The sequence below is a fragment of the Triticum dicoccoides genome, chromosome 4A (assembly GCF_002162155.2).
Source record: "Triticum dicoccoides isolate Atlit2015 ecotype Zavitan chromosome 4A, WEW_v2.0, whole genome shotgun sequence".
NCBI classification, from domain to species: Eukaryota; Viridiplantae; Streptophyta; class Magnoliopsida; order Poales; family Poaceae; genus Triticum; species Triticum dicoccoides.
In genome coordinates this window covers 500,815,205-500,835,012 of record NC_041386.1, presented here as the reverse complement: position 1 = coordinate 500,835,012, position 19,808 = coordinate 500,815,205, and the positions used below count along the sequence as shown (strand labels likewise).

Genomic DNA, 19,808 nt, shown 5'->3' with positions numbered 1-19,808 from the left:
TCCTATGCACAGGCAAGATCATGTGATGCATAGCAACGAGAGGGGAGAGTGTTGTCTACGTACCCACGCAGACCGACTGCGGAAGCGTTGACACAACGTAGAGGAAGTAGTCGTACGTCTTCACGATCCGACCGATCAAGCACCGAAACTACGGCACCTCCGAGTTCGAACACACGTTTAGCTCGATGACGATCCCCGGACTCTGATCCAGCAAAGTGTCGGGGAAGAGTTCCGTCAGCACGACGGCGTGGTGACGATCTTGATGCACTACAGCAGCAGGGCGTCGCCTAAACTCCGCTACAGTATTATCGAGGAATATGGTGGCTGGGGGCACCGCACATGGCTAAGGAATAGATCACGTGGATCAACTTGTGTTTCTTGATGTGTCTTTGGTGCTAGCCCTGCCCCTCTATTTATATCTTGAGCCCTGGGGTCGAAACTTGGAGTTAAAGCCTTCACAAAGTCGGTTTTACCCGATAGGCAAGAGTCCTTCTCGGACTCCAGGGCCAGACGCCAGGGATCCCGGCGTCTGGACCCAGACGCCAGGGACCCTGGCGTCTGGCCCCTGGACTCCTCAAAACTTCCTTTTGCGCTTTCCAAAAACCTTGTGGGCTTTCCCCTTTGGCCCAAATAAAGTGTTCTCGTACCCAAACATTTCGGGAAACATCCGGAACCCCTTCCGGTGATTTTCGGAACCCTTCCGGTGACCAAACACTATTATCATATATATCAAACTTTATCTCCGGACCATTCCGGATTTCCTCGTCATGTCCGTGATCTCATCTCGGACTCTGAACAACCTTCGGTACCTCAAAATGCATAAACTCATAATATAACTGTCATCGTAACCTTAAGCATGCGGACCCTACGGGTTCGAGAACAATGCAGACATGACTGAGACACGTCTCCGGTCAATAACCAATAGCGGGACCTGGATGCCCATATTGGCTCCTACATATTCTACGAAGATCTTTATCGGTAATGCCACATAACAACATACGTTGTTCCCTTTGTCATCGGTATGTTACTTGCCCGAGATTCGATCGTCGGTATTCCAATACCTAGTTCAATCTCGTTACCGGCAAGTCTCTTTACTCATTCCGTAATACATCATCTCGCAACTAACTCATTAGTTGCAATGCTTGCAAGGCTTATGTGATGTGCATTACCGAGAGGGCCCAGAGATACCTCTCCGACAATCGGAGTGACAAATCCTAATCTCGAAATACGCCAACCCAACATCTACCTTTGGAGACACCTGTAATGCTCCTTTATAATCACCCAGTTACGTTGTGACGTTTGGTAGCACCCAAAGTGTTCCTCCGGCAAACGGGAGTTGCATAATCTCATAGCCATAGGAACATGTATAAGTCATGAAGAAAGCAATAGCAACATACTAAACGATCAGGTGCTAAGCTAATGGAATGGGTCATGTCAATCAGATCATTCAACTAATGATGTGACCTCGTTAATCAAATAACAACACTTTGTTCATGGTTAGGAAACATAACGATCTTTGATTAACGAGCTAGTCAAGTAGAGGCATACTAGTGACACTAAGTTTGTCTATGTATTCACACATGTATTATGTTTTCGGTTAATACAATTCTAGCATGAATAATAAACATTTATCATGATATAAGGAAATAAATAACAACTTTATTATTGCCTCTAGGGCATATTTCCTTCAGTCTCCCACTTGCACTAGAGTCAATAATCTAGATTACACAGTAATGATTCTAACACCCATGGAGCCTTGGTGCTGATGATGTTTTGCTCGTGGAAGAGGCTTAGTCAACGGGTCTGCAATATTCAGATCCGTATGTATCTTGCAAGTCTCTATGTCTCCCACCTGGACTAGATCCCGGATGGAATTGAAGCGTCTCTTGATGTGCTTGGCTCTCTTGTGAAATCTGGATTCCTTTGCCAAGGCAATTGCACCAGTATTGTCACAAAAGATTTTCATTGGACCCGATGCACTAGGAATGACACCTAGATCGGATATGAACTCCTTCATCCAGACTCCTTCATTTGCTGCTTCCGAAGCAGCTATGTACTCCGCTTCACATGTAGATCCCGCTACGATGCTTTGTTTAGAACTGCACCAACTGACAGCTCCACCGTTTAATGTAAACATGTATCCAGTTTGCGATTTAGAATCGTCCGGATCAGTGTCAAAGCTTGCATCAACGTAACCATTTACGACGAGCTCTTTGTCACCTCCATATATGAGAAGCATATCCTTAGTCCTTTTCAGGTATTTCAGGATGTTCTTGACCGTTGTCCAGTGATCCACTCCTGGATTACTTTGGTACCTCCCTGCTAGACTTATAGCAAGGCACACATCAGGTCTGGTACACAACATTGCATACATGATAGATCCTATCGCTGATGCATAGGGAACATCTTTCATATTCTCTCTATCTTCTGCAGTGGTCGGGCATTGAGTCTTACTCAATTTCACACCTTGTAACACAGGCAAGAATCCTTTCTTTGCTTGATCCATTTTGAACTTCTTCAAAATTTTGTCAAGGTATGTTGTTTGTGAAAGTCCAATTAAGCGTTTTGATATATCTCTATAGATCTTAATGCCTAATATGTAAGCAGCTTCACCGAGGTCTTTCATTGAAAAACTTTTATTCAAGTATCCTTTTATGCTATCCAGAAATTCTATATCATTTCCAATTAATAATATGTCATCCACATATAATATCAGAAATGCTACAGAGCTCCCACTTACTTTCTTGTAAATACAGGCTTCTCCAAAAGTCTGTATAAAACCAAATGCTTTGATCACACTATCAAAACGTTTATTCCAACTCCGAGAGGCTTGCACCAGTCCATATATGGATCGCTGGAGCTTGCACACTTTGTTAGTTCCCTTTGGATCGACAAAACCTTCTGGTTGCATCATATACAACTCTTCTTCCAGAAATCCATTCAGGAATGCAGTTTTGACATCCATCTGCCAAATTTCATAATCATAAAATGCGGCAATTGCTAACATGATTCGGATAGACTTAAGCATCGCTACGGGTGAGAAGGTCTCATCGTAGTCAATCCCTTGAACTTGTCGAAAACCTTTTGCGACAAGTCGAGCTTTGTAGACAGTAACATTACCATCAGTGTCAGTCTTCTTCTTGAAGATCCATTTATTCTCAATTGCTTGCCGATCATCGGGCAAGTCAACCAAAGTCCATACTTTGTTCTCATACATGGATCCCATCTCAGATTTCATGGCTTCAAGCCACTTTGCGAAATCTGGGCTCACCATTGCTTCTTCATAGTTCGTAGGTTCATCATGATCTAGCATCATGACTTCTAGAACATGATTACCGTACCACTCTGGCGCGGATCCTATTCTGGTTGATCTACGAGGTTCAGTAGTATCTTGTTCTGAAGTTTCATGATCATTATCATTATCTTCCTCACTAACTGGTGTAGGCGTTACAGAAACAGTTTTCTGTGATGAACTACTTTCCAATAAGGGAGCAGGTACAGTTACCTCGTCAAGTTCTACTTTCCTCCCACTCACTTCTTTCGAGAGAAACTCCTTCTCTAGAAAGTTTCCGAATTTAGCAACAAAAGTCTTCCCTTCGGATCTGTGATAGAAGGTGTATCCAATAGTTTCCTTTGGATATCCTATGAAGACACATTTCTCCGATTTGGGTTCGAGCTTATCAGGTTGAAGCTTTTTCACATAAGCATCGCAGCCCCAAACTTTTAGAAACGACAACTTTGGTTTCTTGCCAAACCACAGTTCATAAGGCGTCGTCTCAACGGATTTTGATGGTGCCCTATTTAACGTGAATGCGGCCGTCTCTAGAGCGTATCCCCAAAACGATAGCGATAAATCAGTAAGAGACATCATAGATCGCACCATATCTAGTAAAGTACGATTACGATGTTCGGACACACCATTACGCTGAGGTGTTCCGGGTGGCGTGAGTTGTGAAACTATTCCACAATTTTTCAAATGTACACCAAACTCGTAACTCAAATATTCTCCTCCACGATCAGATCGTAGAAACTTTATTTTCTTGTTATGATGATTTTCAACTTCACTCTGAAATTCTTTGAACTTTTCAAATGTTTCAGACTTATGTTTCATTAAGTAGATATACCCATATCTACTTAAATCATCTGTGAAGGTGAGAAAATAACAATATCTGCCACGAGCCTCAATATTCATCGGACCACATACATCTGTATGTATGATTTCCAACAAATCTGTTGCTCTCTCCATAGTACCAGAGAACGGTGTTTTGGTCATCTTGCCCATGAGGCACGGTTCGCAAGTACCAAGTGATTCATAATCAAGTGGTTCCAAAAGTCCATCAGTATGGAGTTTTTTCATGCGCTTTACACCGATATGACCTAAAGGGCAGTGCCACAAATAAGTTGCACTCTCATTATCAACTCTGTATCTTTTGGCTTCAACATTATGAATATGTGTGTTACTACTATCGAGATTCAACAAGAATAGACCACTCTTCAAGGGTGCATGACCATAAAAGATATTACTCATATAAATAGAACAACCATTATTCTATGATTTAAATGAATAATCGTCTCGCATCAAACAAGATCCAGATATAATGTTCATGCTTAACGCTGGCACCAAATAACAATTATTTAGGTCTAATACTAATCCTGAAGGTAGATGTAGAGGTAGCGTGCCGACTGCGCTCACATCGACTTTGGAACCGTTTCCCACGCGCATGGTCACCTCGTCCTTAACCAATCTTCGCTTGATCCATAGTCCCTGTTTTGAGTTGCAAATATTAGCAACAGAACCAGTATCAAATACCCAGGTGCTACTGCGAGCATTAGTAAGGTACAAATCAATAACATGTATATCACATATACCTTTGTTCACCTTGCCATCCTTCTTATCCGCCAAATACTTGGGGCAGTTCCGCTTCCAGTGGCCAGTCTGCTTGCAATAGAAGCACTCAGTTTCAGGCTTAGGTCCAGACTTGGGTTTCTTCTCTTGAGCAGCAACTGGCTTGTCGTTCTTCTTGAAGTTCCCCTTCTTCTCTCCTTTGCCCTTTTTCTTGAAACTAGTGGTCTTGTTGACCATCAACACTTGATGCTCCTTCTTGATTTCTACCTCCGCAGCTTTCAGCATTGCGAAGAGCTCGGGAATAGCCTTGTTCATCCCTTGCATATTATAGTTCATCACGAAGCTCTTGTAGCTTGGTGGCAGTGATTGAAGAATTCTGTCAATGACGCAATCATCTGGAAGATTAACTCCCAATTGAATCAAGTGATTATTATACCCAGACATTTTGAGTATATGCTCACTGACAGAACTGTTCTCCTCCATCTTGCAGCTATAGAACTTATTGGAGACTTCATATCTCTCAATCCGGGCATTTGCTTGGAATATTAACTTCAATCCTGGAACATCTCATATGCTCCATGACGTTCAAAACGTTGTTGAAGTCCCGATTCTAAGCCGTAAAGCATGGCACACTGGACTATCGAGTAGTCATCAGCTTTGCTCTGCCAGACGTTCATAACATCCGGTGTTGCTCCTGCAGCAGGCCTGGCACCCAGCGGTGCTTCCAGGATGTAATTCTTCTATGCAGCAATGAGGATAATCCTCAAGTTACGGACCCAGTCCGTGTAATTGCTACCATCATCTTTCAACTTTGCTTTCTCAAGGAACGCATTAAAATTCAACGGAACAACAGCACGAGCCATCTATCTACAAACAAACATAGACAAGCAAGATACTATCAGGTACTAAGTTCATGATAAGTTTAAGTTCAATTAATTAAATTACTTAAGAACTCCCACTTAGATAGACATCCCTCTAATCCTCTAAGTGATTACGTGATCCAAATCAACTAAACCATAACCGATCATCACGTGAGATGGAGTAGTTTTCAATGGTGAACATAGTTATGTTGATCATATCTACTATATGATTCACGCTCGACCTTTGGGTCTCCGTGTTCCGAGGCCATATCTGTATATGCTTGGCTCGTCAAGTATAACCTGAGTATTCCGCTTGTGCAACTGTTTTGCACCCGTTGTATTTGAACGTAGAACCTATCACACCCGATCATCACGTGGTGTCTCAGCATGAAGAACTTTCGCAACGGTGCATACTCAGGGAGAACACTTCTTGATAATTTAGTGAGAGATCATCTTATAATGCTACCGTCAATCAAAGCAAGATAAGATGCATAAAAGGATTAACATCACATGCAATCAATATAAGTGATATGATATGGCCATCATCATCTTGTGCTTGTGATCTCCATCTCCGAAGCACCGTTGTGATCACCATCGTCACCGGTGTGACACCTTGATCTCCATCGTAGCATCGTTGTCGTCTCGCCAAGCTTGTGCTTCTACAACTATCGCTACCGCTTAGTGATAAAGTAAAGCATTACATCGCGATTTCATTGCATACAATAAAGCGACAACCATAAGGCTCCTGCCAGTTGCCGATAACTCGGTTACAAAACATGATCATCTCATACAATAAAATTCAGCATCATGTCTTGACCATATCACATCACAACATGCCCTGCAAAAACAAGTTAGACGTCCTCTACTTTGTTGTTGCAAGTTTTACGTGGCTGCTACAGGCTTTAAGCAAGAACCAATCTCACCTACGCATCAAAACCACAACGATAGTTTGTCAAATAGACTCCGTTTTAACCTTCGCAAGGACCGGGCGTAGCCATACTTGGTTCAACTAAAGTTGGAGAGACAGTCGCCCGTAAGCCACCTATGTGCAAAGCACGTTGGGGGAACCGGTCTCGCGTAAGCGTACGCGTAATGTTGGTCCGGGTCGTCTCGTCCAACAATGCCGCCGAACCAAAGTATGACATGCTGGTAGGAAGTATGACTTATATCGCCCACAACTCACTTGTGTTCTACTCGTGCATATAACATCAACATAAATAACCTAGGCTCGGATGCCACTGTTGGGTTTTGTAGTAATTTCAAAAAAATTCCTACGCACACGCAAGATAATGTGATGCATAGCAACGAGAGGGGAGAGTGTTGTCTACGTACCCAAGCAGACCGACTGCGGAAGCGTTGACACAACATAGAGGAAGTAGTCGTACGTCTTCACGATCCGACCGATCAAGCACCGAAACTACGGCACCTCCGAGTTCGAACACACGTTCAGCTCGATGATGATCCCCGGACTCCGATCCAGCAAAGTGTCGGGGAAGAGTTCCGTCAGCACGACGGCATGGTGACGATCTTGATGCACTACAGCAGCAGGGCTTCGCCTAAACTCCGCTACAATATTATTGAGGAATATGGTGGCTGGGGGCACCGCACACGGCTAAGGAATAGATCACGTGGATCAACTTGTGTTTCTTGATGTGTCTTTGGTGCTAGCCCTGCCCCTCTATTTATATCTTGAGCCCTGGGGTCGAAACTTGGAGTTAAAGCCTTCACAAAGTCGGTTTTACCCGATAGGCAAGAGTCCTTCTCGGACTCCAGGGCCAGACGCCAGGGATCCCGGCGTCTGGACCCAGACGCCAGGGACCCTGGCGTCTGGCCCCTGGACTCCGCAAAACTTCCTTTTGCGCTTTCCAAAAACCTTGTGGGCTTTCCCCTTTGGCCCAAATAAAGTGTTCTCGTACCCAAACATTTCGGGAAACATCCGGAACCCCTTCCGGTGATTTCCGGAACCCTTCCGGTGACCAAACACTATTATCATATATATCAAACTTTATCTCCGGACCATTCCGGAGTTCCTCGTCATGTCCGTGATCTCATCTCGGACTCCGAACAACCTTCGGTACATCAAAATGCATAAACTCATAATATAACTGTCATCGTAACCTTAAGCGTGCGGAACCTACGGGTTCGAGAACAATGCAGACATGACCGAGACACGTCTCCGGTCAATAACCAATAGCGGGACCTGGATGCCCATATTGGCTCCTACATATTCTACGAAGATCTTTATCGGTCAGACCGCATAACAACATACGTTGTTCCCTTTGTCATCAGTATGTTACTTGCCCGAGATTCGATCGTCGGTATTCCAATACCTAGTTCAATCTCGTTACCGGCAAGTCTCTTTACTCGTTCCGTAATACATCATCTCGCAACTAACTCATTAGTTGCAATGCTTGCAAGGCTTATGTGATGTGCATTACCGAGAGGGCCCAGAGATACCTCTCCGACAATTGGAGTGACAAATCCTAATCTCGAAATACGCCAACCCAACATCTACCTTTGGAGACACCTGTAATGCTCCTTTATAATCACCCAGTTACGTTGTGACGTTTGGTAGCACCCAAAGTGTTCCTCCGGCAAATGGGAGTTGCATAATCTCATAGTCATAGGAACATGTATAAGTCATGAAGAAAGCAATAGCAACATACTAAACGATCAGGTGCTAAGCTAATGGAATGGGTCATGTCAATCAGATCATTCAACTAATGATGTGACCTCATTAATCAAATAACAACACTTTGTTCATGGTTAGGAAACATAACCATCTTTGATTAACGAGCTAGTCAAGTAGAGGCATACTAGTGACACTAAGTTTGTCTATGTATTCACACATGTATTATGTTTCCGGTTAATACAATTCTAGCATGAATAATAAACATTTATCATGATATAAGGAAATAAATAATAACTTTATTATTGCCTCTAGGGCATATTTTCTTCATGGCTAGCCACCGGAGCTTCCATCACCTGCACATAGAGGCAGTATGGTTATTACCTAGGAATATGATCCTCTGTTCGTCGTCGTTTCCGACGACAACCAGAGTCTCAGGGACTACTATCTACACAGGGCACACCTAGCATGTGCAGGACTATCATACATTCTTTTATGTACCTCAAAGCCTGTCAGTAGACTCATAAAAGCTTCATGCAATCCGCTTTCGGCGGACGATATTCTCTCCATCACCGTATTCATCAGCACACGATGTTCATCTGAGATGGCTGCTCGCCCCACCAACTCCCTCAGAACATCCGATCGCACACTAGACGGTGCCGGACTCTTTTGTCTGCTCTCTTCGGGATCCGGACACTGGGAGCTTTGGGGGTCAATGGGATTATCTTCTGGCCTCACCGGACTCGGAGAGGCCCTCCACGACGACACTTCAGGGTCGCCCGCTTCCGGAGCGGAGGAGTCCGGAGGAGGCGTTTCGCTCTTCATCATCTCTGGAAGAAGATCCCCCGAAGACGAGCTCATTTGAGAGGGGCTAAGGCCCGAACTGCAAAGATATATGCGGTGGTTATTTTCTTAGAAGAAAAAGATGGCATATTTGTACTATTAAAGTATTTCGGGTCACTTACGACTCACAGGAGAATTGATCCCCCCGCAGACTTTGTGCGGCAACAACGCCCCCAAGGTAGGACCCTCTGTGGGAGACTTCTTCTCCCGTTTGGAAGCTTCGGCTTCCGAATCCCCGGGAGCAGTCCTTTTCCTCTTCTAGTCGTCTTCCTTCATGGAGACGCTCGCTCCCTCGGTTAGAATAGGCAGCATTGGGGCCCGCGTCCGCCTGTATTATCCTCCATAGTATCTTCCTTCAAGGGCTCCGGGCAAAGTGCGGTCTGGAGCATCTTTTCCAATACCGGATTTTCCAAACCCTCAGGGAGGGGGGCCGAACACCGAATCAACTTCGCCTTTGTTAGCCAGTCCTGGTCGAAAAGCAAACTCTCAGAAATAACTTTGTAACAAAGGAGAGATAGTATGTTCGGCCGGAAGATGCCTTACCTGTTCGGCGGCGCGGCTACTACTCAGACCCACGTCCTCGGTGATTTCCGGACACTCCACCTGAGGTCCGAAGAATGACTTGTACATCTCCTCGTGCGTTAGGCCGAGAAAATTTTGAATGACACGCGGTCCCTCGGGATTGAACTCCCACAGACGAAGAGTCCGGCGTTTGCAAGGCTGGACTTGACGAACCAGCATAACTTGTATTACCGCAACCAAACTGAAATCTCCATTGAAGAGATCTTGAATGCGGCTTTGCAGTATAGGCACGTCCTTGGCTGGACCCCAGCTCAGACCTCTGCTGATCCATGACATCAGTTGTGGCGGAGGGCCCAAGCGGAAAACAGGGGCGACCGCCCACTTGGCACTTCTAGGAGCCGTGATGTAGAACCACTCCTGCTGCCACAATTCAGACACCTCTGGGATGGAACCTTTGGGCCATGGAGCTCCCGTCATCTTGCGTATTGAGGCACCTCCACACGCTGCATGTTGCCCCTCGATCATCTTCGGCTTTACTTCAAAGGTCTTGAGCCATAGGCCAAAGTGAGGGGTAACCCGGAGGAAGGCCTCGCACACGACAATAAATGTCGTGATATGAAGAAAGGAGTCCGGAGCTAGATCATGGAAGTCTAGCCCGTAATAAAACATCAAACCCCTGACGAAAGGATCTAGAGCAAGGCGTAGACCTTGGAGGAAGTGGGAGACGAACACGACATTCTCGTTGGGTTCGGGGGTGGGAACGGCCTGCCCTCGGGGAGGCAGCTGATGCAAAATCTCAGCGGTCAGATATCTGGCCTCCTCAACTTTTTGATGTCTTCTTCCGTGATGGAGGAAGGCACCCATCAGCCTTGAAGGCTAGATCCAGACATGACTGAAGGTTCGGAGCACCTGACCTGAACTTTGGGCGTTTGAGCTTGAGGTGGGGGAAGGATTCGATTGAGCACGAGAGGGAAAAATAAAAGCCTTGTCCCTTTATAAAGAGGGTGAATATCAAGCGTCCTCTCTGTGTCCGTTTGGACTTGCCTATAATCTAGGAGTCCTAGAAGCGGTTGGGTTACCCACGCCCGTATTGATGAGAATCCCGGAATAAGGGGACACGATCTCTGCTTTAACAAGACGTGCCAAGGAAACCGCTTCGCATGACGCGCTGAGGTGGGATAATGAAACGACTCGGATAAAGGCTTGGCCGTGGTGTGTCACACTACGGAATACGTCAGCAGATTAGATTTGTGTAAATATTATTCTCTCTATGGCAATATGTGGAAACTTATTTTGCAGAGCCGGACACTATCTTTGTGTTCAAAATCTTCTATGAAGTACTTGGAGGAGGAACCCGCCTTGCAATGCCAAAGACAATCTGCGTGCCGGACTCGTCGTCATTGAAGCCTGGTTCAGGGGCTACTGAGGGAGTCCTGGATTAGGGGGTGTCCGGATGGCCGGACTATACCTTCAGCCGGACTCCTGGACTATGAAGATACAAGATTGAAGACTTCGTCCCGTGTCCGGAAGGGACTTTCCTTGGCGATACGGATATGTAGATCTCCTACCATTGTAACTGACTTTGTGTAACCCTAACCCTCTTCGGTGTCTATATAAACCGGAGGGTTTTAGTCCGTAGGACAACATTCACAACAACAATCATACCATAGGCTAGCTTCTAGGGTTTAGCCTCTCCGATCTCGTGGTAGATCTACTCTTGTACTACCCATATCATCAATATTAATCAAGCAGGACGTAGGATTTTACCTCCATCGAGAGGGCCCGAACCTGGGTAAAACTTCATGTCCCTTGCCTCCTGTTACCATCCGGCCTGGACACACAGTTCGGGACCCCCTACCCGAGATCCGCCGATTTTGACACCAACAATAACCTCAACCCCCTCATTTGTGACTATTTTGGGGGCTTGTTTAATTCTGAACTAGTAGATGTTGATAATGATTTGATGCAGGCAGTAAAACCGCGCGTCACTTCTAAGATGAACAGGCTTCTCACCTCACCGTACTCCAGAGAAGAGGTGCGGAAGGCGCTGTTCCAGATCGGGGATATGAAGGCGCCAGGGCCGGATGGATTACATACGATATTTTTCAAAAGATTCTGGCATATATTAGGTGAAGAGCCAACTGATGAAGTTCTTGATGCAATAAATAAGAAGAAAATGCGAGAAGGGTGGAATCAAACAAACATCGTTCTAATCCCCAAAGTTAATAACCCGGAGGTAATTACTCAATATAGGCCCATTAGCTTATGTAATGTGGTTTATAAGATCATATCCAAGATGTTGGCCCATAGGTTGAAGAGAATCCTACCGGAAGTGATATCACCAACACAAAGTGCTTTTGTTCCCGACAGGCTTATAACAGATAATGTGATAGTAGCTTATGAATGTTTTCATGCTATAAAAAAGAAGACCCATGGATCTAATGGCTACTGTGCAGTTAAGCTTGACATGCTAAAGGCCTATGACTGAGTGGAGTGGGGTTTTCTGAAACAAATTATGATCAAAATGGGGTTTCATAGGCAGTGGGTGGAGCTGATAATGGAATGTGTATCGTCGGTAAGCTATAGGGTAAGATTTAATGATACTGAGACTGAAGAGTTTCATCCCACCCGAGGCTTGAGACAAGGGGATCCCCTATCCCCATATCTATTCTTACTTTGCTCTGATGGATTATCTTGTATGCTAGCCCATGAAGAGGAGATTGGGGGAATTGAAGGTATTCTTGTTTGTCGAAATGCGCCTTCTATTTCTCACTTGCTATTTGCGGACGATTCTTTGATTCTTATGAGAGCTAATAGCCAGAATGCTAATACCCTTAAAAGGGTGCTGGACATGTACTGTAGCAGTTCAGGACAAAAGGTCAGCATGGCTAAATCTAGTATCTATTTCAGCCCAAATACTAGTGTGATTGTTAGAGAAGATGTGTGCAGAGTCTTGGACATTATGACAGAAGCTCTATTTGACAAATATTTAGGTCTACCAACAATGGTTGGAGTTGACTGAAGTGATTGCTTCCAACACTTGATCGACAGAATATGCCAACGTCTAAATGGGTGGAAAGAAAAAAACTCTAACTGCTCAAGGGTAAAGAAATTTGTTGAAATCAGTAGCACAAGCAATTCCTTCATATGCTATGTCAGTTTTTAAACTGCCAAAAGGTATTTGTATATCGATTATGGATGAAATCTCTAGATTTTGGTGGGGAGACACAGAAGAAAAGCGAAAGATGCATTGGTATGCATGGTGGAAAATGTGCATTCCAACGCAGAAAGGAGGTATGGGGTTCATGGACCTTCACAGTTTTAACCTTGCTTTGTTAGCGAAACAGTGTTGGCGTCTGCTCCAGAACCCGGACTCTTTGTGTGCATGTGTTCTCAGCGCCGAATACTATCCAAATGGTGACATTTTGAGTGCAGGTCAAAAGAAAGGATCATCATATACTTGGCAGAGCATTGTCTATGGCATAGAAACCTTTAAAAGGGGTTGCATATGGCTAGTTGGTACGTGTGAAAAAATTGATACTTGGCAAGACCCGAGGATCCCAACAAGTGAAAACAGGAATGTTATTACACCCAAGGGAGCTACGTTACTAGACAAAGTGGAGGACCTCATTGACCCACACACTGGCCAGTGGGACGTCCCTCTTATTACCTCCATCATCTCTCCGGTTGATGTCCACATAATTCTTAATATACCACTGCGAGTAGAGATGTTGGATGATTTTGTGGCATGGAATGCAACCAGATCAGGGACATTCTCTGTAAAATCAGCTTATCATGTCGAGTTTGAACACCATTGTGGGAAACACTGGAAGAGGCAGGATGGCCAAGGAAGCATACACATTAACCCTATATGGAAATCAGCTTGGCATCTATCTGTACCTGGGAAGGTTAAACATTTTGTTTGGAAAGTCTTGAAAGGGGTTCTCCCCTGTTTTGGTGTTCTAGCATCACGGCACATCCCACTGAGTGCTCAATGCCCCATTTGCAAAATAGGGATGGAAGATATTCAATATTGTTTATTTACCTGCACCTGAGTACAGGAAATCTGGTCTAAACTAGGGTTGACAGAGGAAATCAACGGAGCAGTGACCCAAGATCGTTCAGGTTCTGTGACTATGGAAATACTATGTAGAACCAGTGACTCAGTGGGTGACTTGCCAAAGGTGGAGCTAATTGTGGTTACGGCATGGTGCATTTGGTGGCAACGGCGGCGGATCGTGAGACAAGAATCAGTTCAAACACCAGACCGGTCCGCTCTCTCCATCAAAGTTTTGTGCACAAATTTTGTTAGATCATCTATGCCAAATTATCCCACTAGGAAGCGAGATCACATGTGGAAGAAACCGATACGTGGATCGGTGAATGTTAATGTTGATGCCTTGTTTTGCGCTCAGACAATGGCTGGAGCTAGACGACAAGGGTGAGTTCATAGCAGCAACCACTTGGTTTTTGCCTCATGTATATGCAGCTGAGGCGGCATAAATTCAGGCTATATCAGGAATGGATTCTGGCTAGCACAAAAAATTGGGTGCACCTCCTTGATAATTGAGTCTGATAGCTCGACTGCACTTGAGGCGGTGAACCAACATGAAACATACGGTCCTGAAGTTGCTGTGACTACAGAATGAAACCTTATGTGTAGGGAGTTTGCATCGGCGACATGCGATCACTGTTTTCAGGAAGCTAATGAGGTGGCTGATGCTCTAGCAAAACACTCTTTTAGTAATAGATGTTCTGAACTCTGGGAAGCCTCCATTCCCGACTTTATTTCTCACATTATTGTAAAAGACCTGTCCATTATCTGAGGAATAAAGTCTTTTCCTTTCAAAAAAAAATCCTCTGTTGAGAAAACCCCTGCCAAGCTGTGCTGCTTCCATAGCACCGCAGCAGCGACCAGTTCCTCCCCGCTACAAAAAACGACCATTTCCGTTCATGCACGGCACCCGTCACCGTCGCACGTACTATACCCTCAGTGCAGCGCTCCGGCGCAGTCAGCCGTCAACGTGGCCCGCCCCACCGCCGGCGACCGCTTCCGCATCGTCGCCCTCGGCCCACTGCGGCCCGGGCCCACCCTCACTCCCAACCACACCACGGCGGTCAAACCGGGCCTGGCCGGCCGCGTAGGCCGCGTGGCCCGCAGCTCTCAGCGCGGCCGCGTGCCCGCCCGCCCGTGCGGCCGATCGACAGACGTCTTTCTTCGCCCCAAACTGCCCCGGGGTCGGTGGCGCTGAGCAGAAGGGCGGGCAGGGGCAGGCCCGCGCCGCGGGCGACGTGGGAACGTTCTGTCCGCGTGCACGCGGCCGGGGGCCCCGCATGGCGGCGTCCTCCCGCCCCGCCCCCGGCCCCGGCGCCGGCGCGTCGCCCCCGCGTCGGCCGCGTACGCCTCGGTTTCTTTTACGTTTCCCCTTTATCTCAGTTGTCTTCTTTTACGTTTTCTAATCGCCAGGGATCGTGCGCGCGCGCGCGCGAGCGCGAGGAGACTGGCTGACCGGGCAACCGGAATTGGGTTGGATTGGTCTATTGATTTTCTTGATCTCCTTCGACTAAATTAAACCCAACAAATGGGTGCACGTCCTTGGCCTCTTTTGCATACCCGACCACATGGATTGCTGGTTTTGCATATCCATGGCCAGTCCCGTGTCACGTCGACCTTTGAGTTTTTTTTGCCATTGATCGTTGAGAATTGAGATGTAATACAAAGAATATGTTCCATTTTCAGTCCGATTTCACACGACTTGAGTCAGTTTTCTTGTTGACAACAAATGACTGAATGATCTTTGCGCCCCATTGAGGTTCCGCCTCTTATGTGAATTCAAGCGATCCCTAACACCATGAATTGAATGATGGTGATGTCGTTGGCATGATGGACTGGTTATATGTTGTTCCACACGTAGACATACATACGTCACTGGTGAAGGAACAATCACGTCGTAGGTGCGTGACATTTTACGAGTAAATGTTGTAAATGCCACAGATTGCATTGTGCTACCATCCTCAAAACCAAATTCCTGGTTGGTCCTAGATCAAAGAACTCACGGGAGTTTGGAACACTGGGGTTTATCATCAACCATTTTTGCAGTGAGGATCTTTCCATGAAGCATGGGCCAAGAAAAAAAGAGGCACTCCGACTCTCTTTTCCGATCGAGAAGGGAAGGTGTGACCAACCGGACTGCAATTGCATATGATGTGTAGATTTCGCCGAATTGAACCTTGGCCGTGTTTGGATCCATGGATTAGAGTTAGTTTGGGTTAGTTTGGACTCAACTAACCTAAAAATATCCAAACATGATGGTTAGTTTGGGTTAGATGCATCTAACCCATCCAAAAAACTAACTCATCCAAGAGGTGCTTATTTGGGTTAGTTCTTCTCGGTACCACTAAAAGACACATTTTTCTCTCGCTCTTCCCGCAGCAGGTCCCTCCCTACTTCCTCGAACTTCTCGTCCTCTTCCTCCTCCCCTCTTGCACCACCGTGAAGGCGCCTCGCCGTATCCGCGCTCCATCTAACCCTGTCATCCAAACACCTCTTTGGTTAGAGTTAGTTCAGGGTTAATTCAGGGTTAGAATCTAACTCTAACCTCTAACCGAGTTAGAGTATCCAAACAGGGCCCTTGATGTGGCTAGCTTCCAACTGATGGTGCTGCTAGAGTGCTCGTTAAGGACGAAGTAGCCATGACGCCAAAGGTGCACGGTATTAGTTATGTGTTGTTCGGTGCCGACATTTTGGAGGGACGAATCTAACTACAAGCATGAAGCTCCTTTTCGACCAAATGATCTTTTCTACTTGCGTCGATCTTCAAGCCGTATAACAGATGTTTCATGTTTGATCCAATTTCCCCATAACTTGGATCAAATTTTGTTCTTAGTTCTCTGAATGAGCTTCGTAGCTCCATCAAGGTTCCTCAAAAACATTGCAGGTCGGTATGAGCATCATATGTGGCGATTTGAGCACTATTTCTTGAATACTTGACAAATTTCTGCCTAAAGTCAAGCACCATTTCCTTGCAAAAATCATTGAAGCTAGTATTGGCCGAATCTTTCAAATCAAAATAAAACAAAATCAAGCATCGTCCACTTGAAAAGGAACTTGTCCGTAATTACTAATCTTTAGAAGGACCATCTGCAAAAAGGGTCAAATAGAGCTAAACAAAAACCAGAGACATTCCAATTCCAAAAGAATATCACCACCTGCAAAAAAGATCAGAGGCCACCATTAAACTAATTCAACAGGTGCAAGGGATTAGTAGCCGGGAACCCTTCCCTAACCCCAAAATCATCAATCAGTAAACTAATCGCCCCCCTAAGCACAACCCCATACATATATACGCGCACACCTACACCCATCAGCAACACCACACCGCACCTCATCGCAAATCCAAAACAAAACGTCTCCGCCGACGACCCGCACCCGATAGCCGCCCCCTTCTCCGCGGCCCGCTTCGCCTTCTCCGGCGAGAAACCCCCACACCGGTCTCACCGGCGGCCATGCCGGCTACGGACTACCAGGGCTCCTCCTCCTCCCACTCCCACTCCCCGTTCGCCTCCTTCGGCCGCTCGCTGCTGTCCCGGAGCCGGGACACCCCGGCGTCCCCCGCCATGCTCCCGTCCGGCGGGGAGGCCGAGGTCGAGGCGTTCCAGCGCCACGTGGCCGTCAGCCTCGCGCAGCTGAGGGACGGGGAGGATTTCCTCTCCGTCCCGTGGATCCGGCGGCTCCTCGAGGCGTTCCTGCTGTGCCAGGAGGAGTTTCGGGCGGTCGTGGCCGAGGCGCGGCGCCGCGGCGGCGGAGGCGCGCTGGCGGAGAGGCTGGTGGGGGAGTACCACGAGCGCGCGGTGAAGGCGCTTGACGTGTGCAACGCCGCCCGCGACGGGGTTGACCAGGTCCGGCGCTGGGTGCGGCTCGCCGGCATCGCGGCGTCCGTGCTGCTCGCCCCCGACGAGATCCACGAGGGCCAGCTCCGCCGCGCGAGGAAGGCGCTGTCCGACCTCTCGATCCTCCTCGTCGACGACGCGGCCGCCGCCGGGGGCGGGGGCGGCGTCGCCTCCTTCCTCGCCTCCCACCGCAACCGCTCCTTCGGCCGCGGGAGCCGCGCGTCCCCGTCTCGCGCGTCCTCCGCCTCTTCCTCGTCCTCCTCCTCCTCGCACTTCCGCTCGCTCTCGTGGAGCGTGTCCCGCACCTGGTCGGCGTCGCGGCAGCTGCAGGCCATCGGGGCCGGCCTGGCCGCGCCGCGCGCGCACGAGGCGGGCCTCGCCGCGCCCGTCTACGCAATGGGGTGCCTGCTGCACCTCGCCTCGTGGGCGCTCGTCGCGGCCGTCCCGTGCCCGGACCGCGCCGCGGCGCTCCAAGCGCACCACCTCCCCGCCGCGCCGCCGCGCGGGGCGTTCGCGTGGGCGCCGCCGCTCCTGACGCTCCAGGACCGGCTCACCGAGGAGGGGAAGCGCAAGGACAGGCGCAATTCCTGCGGCCTCCTCAAGGAAATCCACGCGCTCGAGAAGTGCGCGCAGAGGCTCGCCGAGGCGATCGACGCGGCGCCCATCCCGCTCACCGGAGAGAGGGAGGCCGCGGTGCGGGAGGCCGCCGCGGAGCTCGCCGCCGTGTGCAGCGCCATGAAGGACGGCCTGGAGCCGCTGGAGAGGCAGGTCCGGGAGGTGTTCCACCGCATTGTGCGCAGCCGCATGGAGGGCCTCGACTCGCCGATGCCCAACGCCGCCGACTGAACCATCATCAAGAATCCGCATTTTGGCCGCGCGCTGCGGCGACGGCGATAGGTAGCTCCTCTCCCGTCCGTGGTTTTTGATCACCCGTGATCTGTCTCGCAGTCAGCAGTAGTATAAGTTTAAAATGTGTATCGTTCTGTAAAGGAAAGGGGAAAGGGAAGGAACCATCTTTCTGCAAAGATTTATTCCTTCTTCTCATGTTTTGATGCTGCATTTGGTGTGTATCATCAGATTTTTTGTTAGTCGTCTAGGACGTGCGCGCGCGGCTAATTCTTGAGTTACTTGCGTCTGTGAGCTCTCTGCGACTGCGAGGTCGCTTGCTCTGATCTTAGAATGTCATAGAAAAGAGGGGAAAATGGAAAAAAAAATACTGGAGTGATTAGCTTCTGTGTTGTTCTTGACTCTATAATGTCCACATTCTCATTTTTGGTGTCATCTGGAACATTTTCAGTTTGAACATTAGCTTAAGGCGTTGGTACTCTTTGTCCCGAGATATGCCGCAGTTAAAAATGTCCCCGCAAAAAAATTGTCTCCAATTATGGATTATTTCCCAGTTCTCTATATGATCAAGATTATTGCCCAGTTCTCTATATGTGGATTGTTTGCCTGCTTATCAGGAGTAAAAAGAGCTTCTCAGGATAAAATCCCCACCATGTATAGTACAGTATATAGCTTTTACAATTACTAATAAAGCAGTCTGCAGAGTGACAAATCGGCAAGAGACAATAGCATGGAATGGCTTATGAACAAGAGCTTTCTTTTTTCGAGTTGGTATGATCAAGGGCTACAAAGTACTCCCTCCGTCCCATAAATAATGTAAGACATTTTATCAAACTAACAAAGCTTGCAAAAACATCGTACATTATGGGACGGAGGGAGTATATAGCAACAGATCACGGCTTATGAACAAGAAATTGCAGAACAGAAAGCAATTCGACTGAATCCAAATACCAAGTGCATGAAATGGCTTATGTTAATAACAACCTGATGCAGTACCAAGTGCATGCTCGTCTTGTAGTTCAGTCCTGCATTCAGCTGCACCCCTGTACACAGTACACGGTGTCTACTTTGGTAGATGTATCTGCCCTCCCCATATCATTTCAGTATTTCTCTCATAAAATCTTTGGTTTTGCGCTTAGTTCTGCTAGTTCACTTAACAAGTCCACGGGTGTTCTCACTAGTTTCTGATGAACAATGGAACAATCTTCTTCTTCTTCCCCTTTCTACCTACAAAATTCCACTAGTCCATGGAGCTGTCCTCAGAGTGACCGAACGGCTGTGGCGGCAGACAAGACAGCAATGTTCCTCTCAGAAAAGGGGTGTGATGGGTTTGAGAGCTCGGAACTGTCCTGTGTCCAGTGTAACCCCCCCC

General features: G+C 47.4%; 1 protein-coding gene across 1 annotated transcript; it reads left to right on the top strand.

Moving 5' to 3' along the window:
• The first annotated feature begins 17,076 nt into the window (after positions 1–17,076).
• LOC119286413 lies at positions 17,077–18,837 on the top strand. The gene has a single exon (XM_037565785.1). The coding sequence runs from the start codon at positions 17,207–17,209 to the stop codon at positions 18,434–18,436; it is 1,230 nt and encodes a 409-aa protein (XP_037421682.1). The 5' UTR covers positions 17,077–17,206; the 3' UTR covers positions 18,437–18,837.
• Positions 18,838–19,808: the final 971 nt, after the last annotated feature.

Bases quoted from the DNA above. Each gene is read 5' to 3' on its own strand.
- LOC119286413 (XM_037565785.1), top strand. From the start codon at position 17,207: ATGCCGGCTACGGACTACCAGGGCTCCTCCTCCTCCCACTCCCACTCC.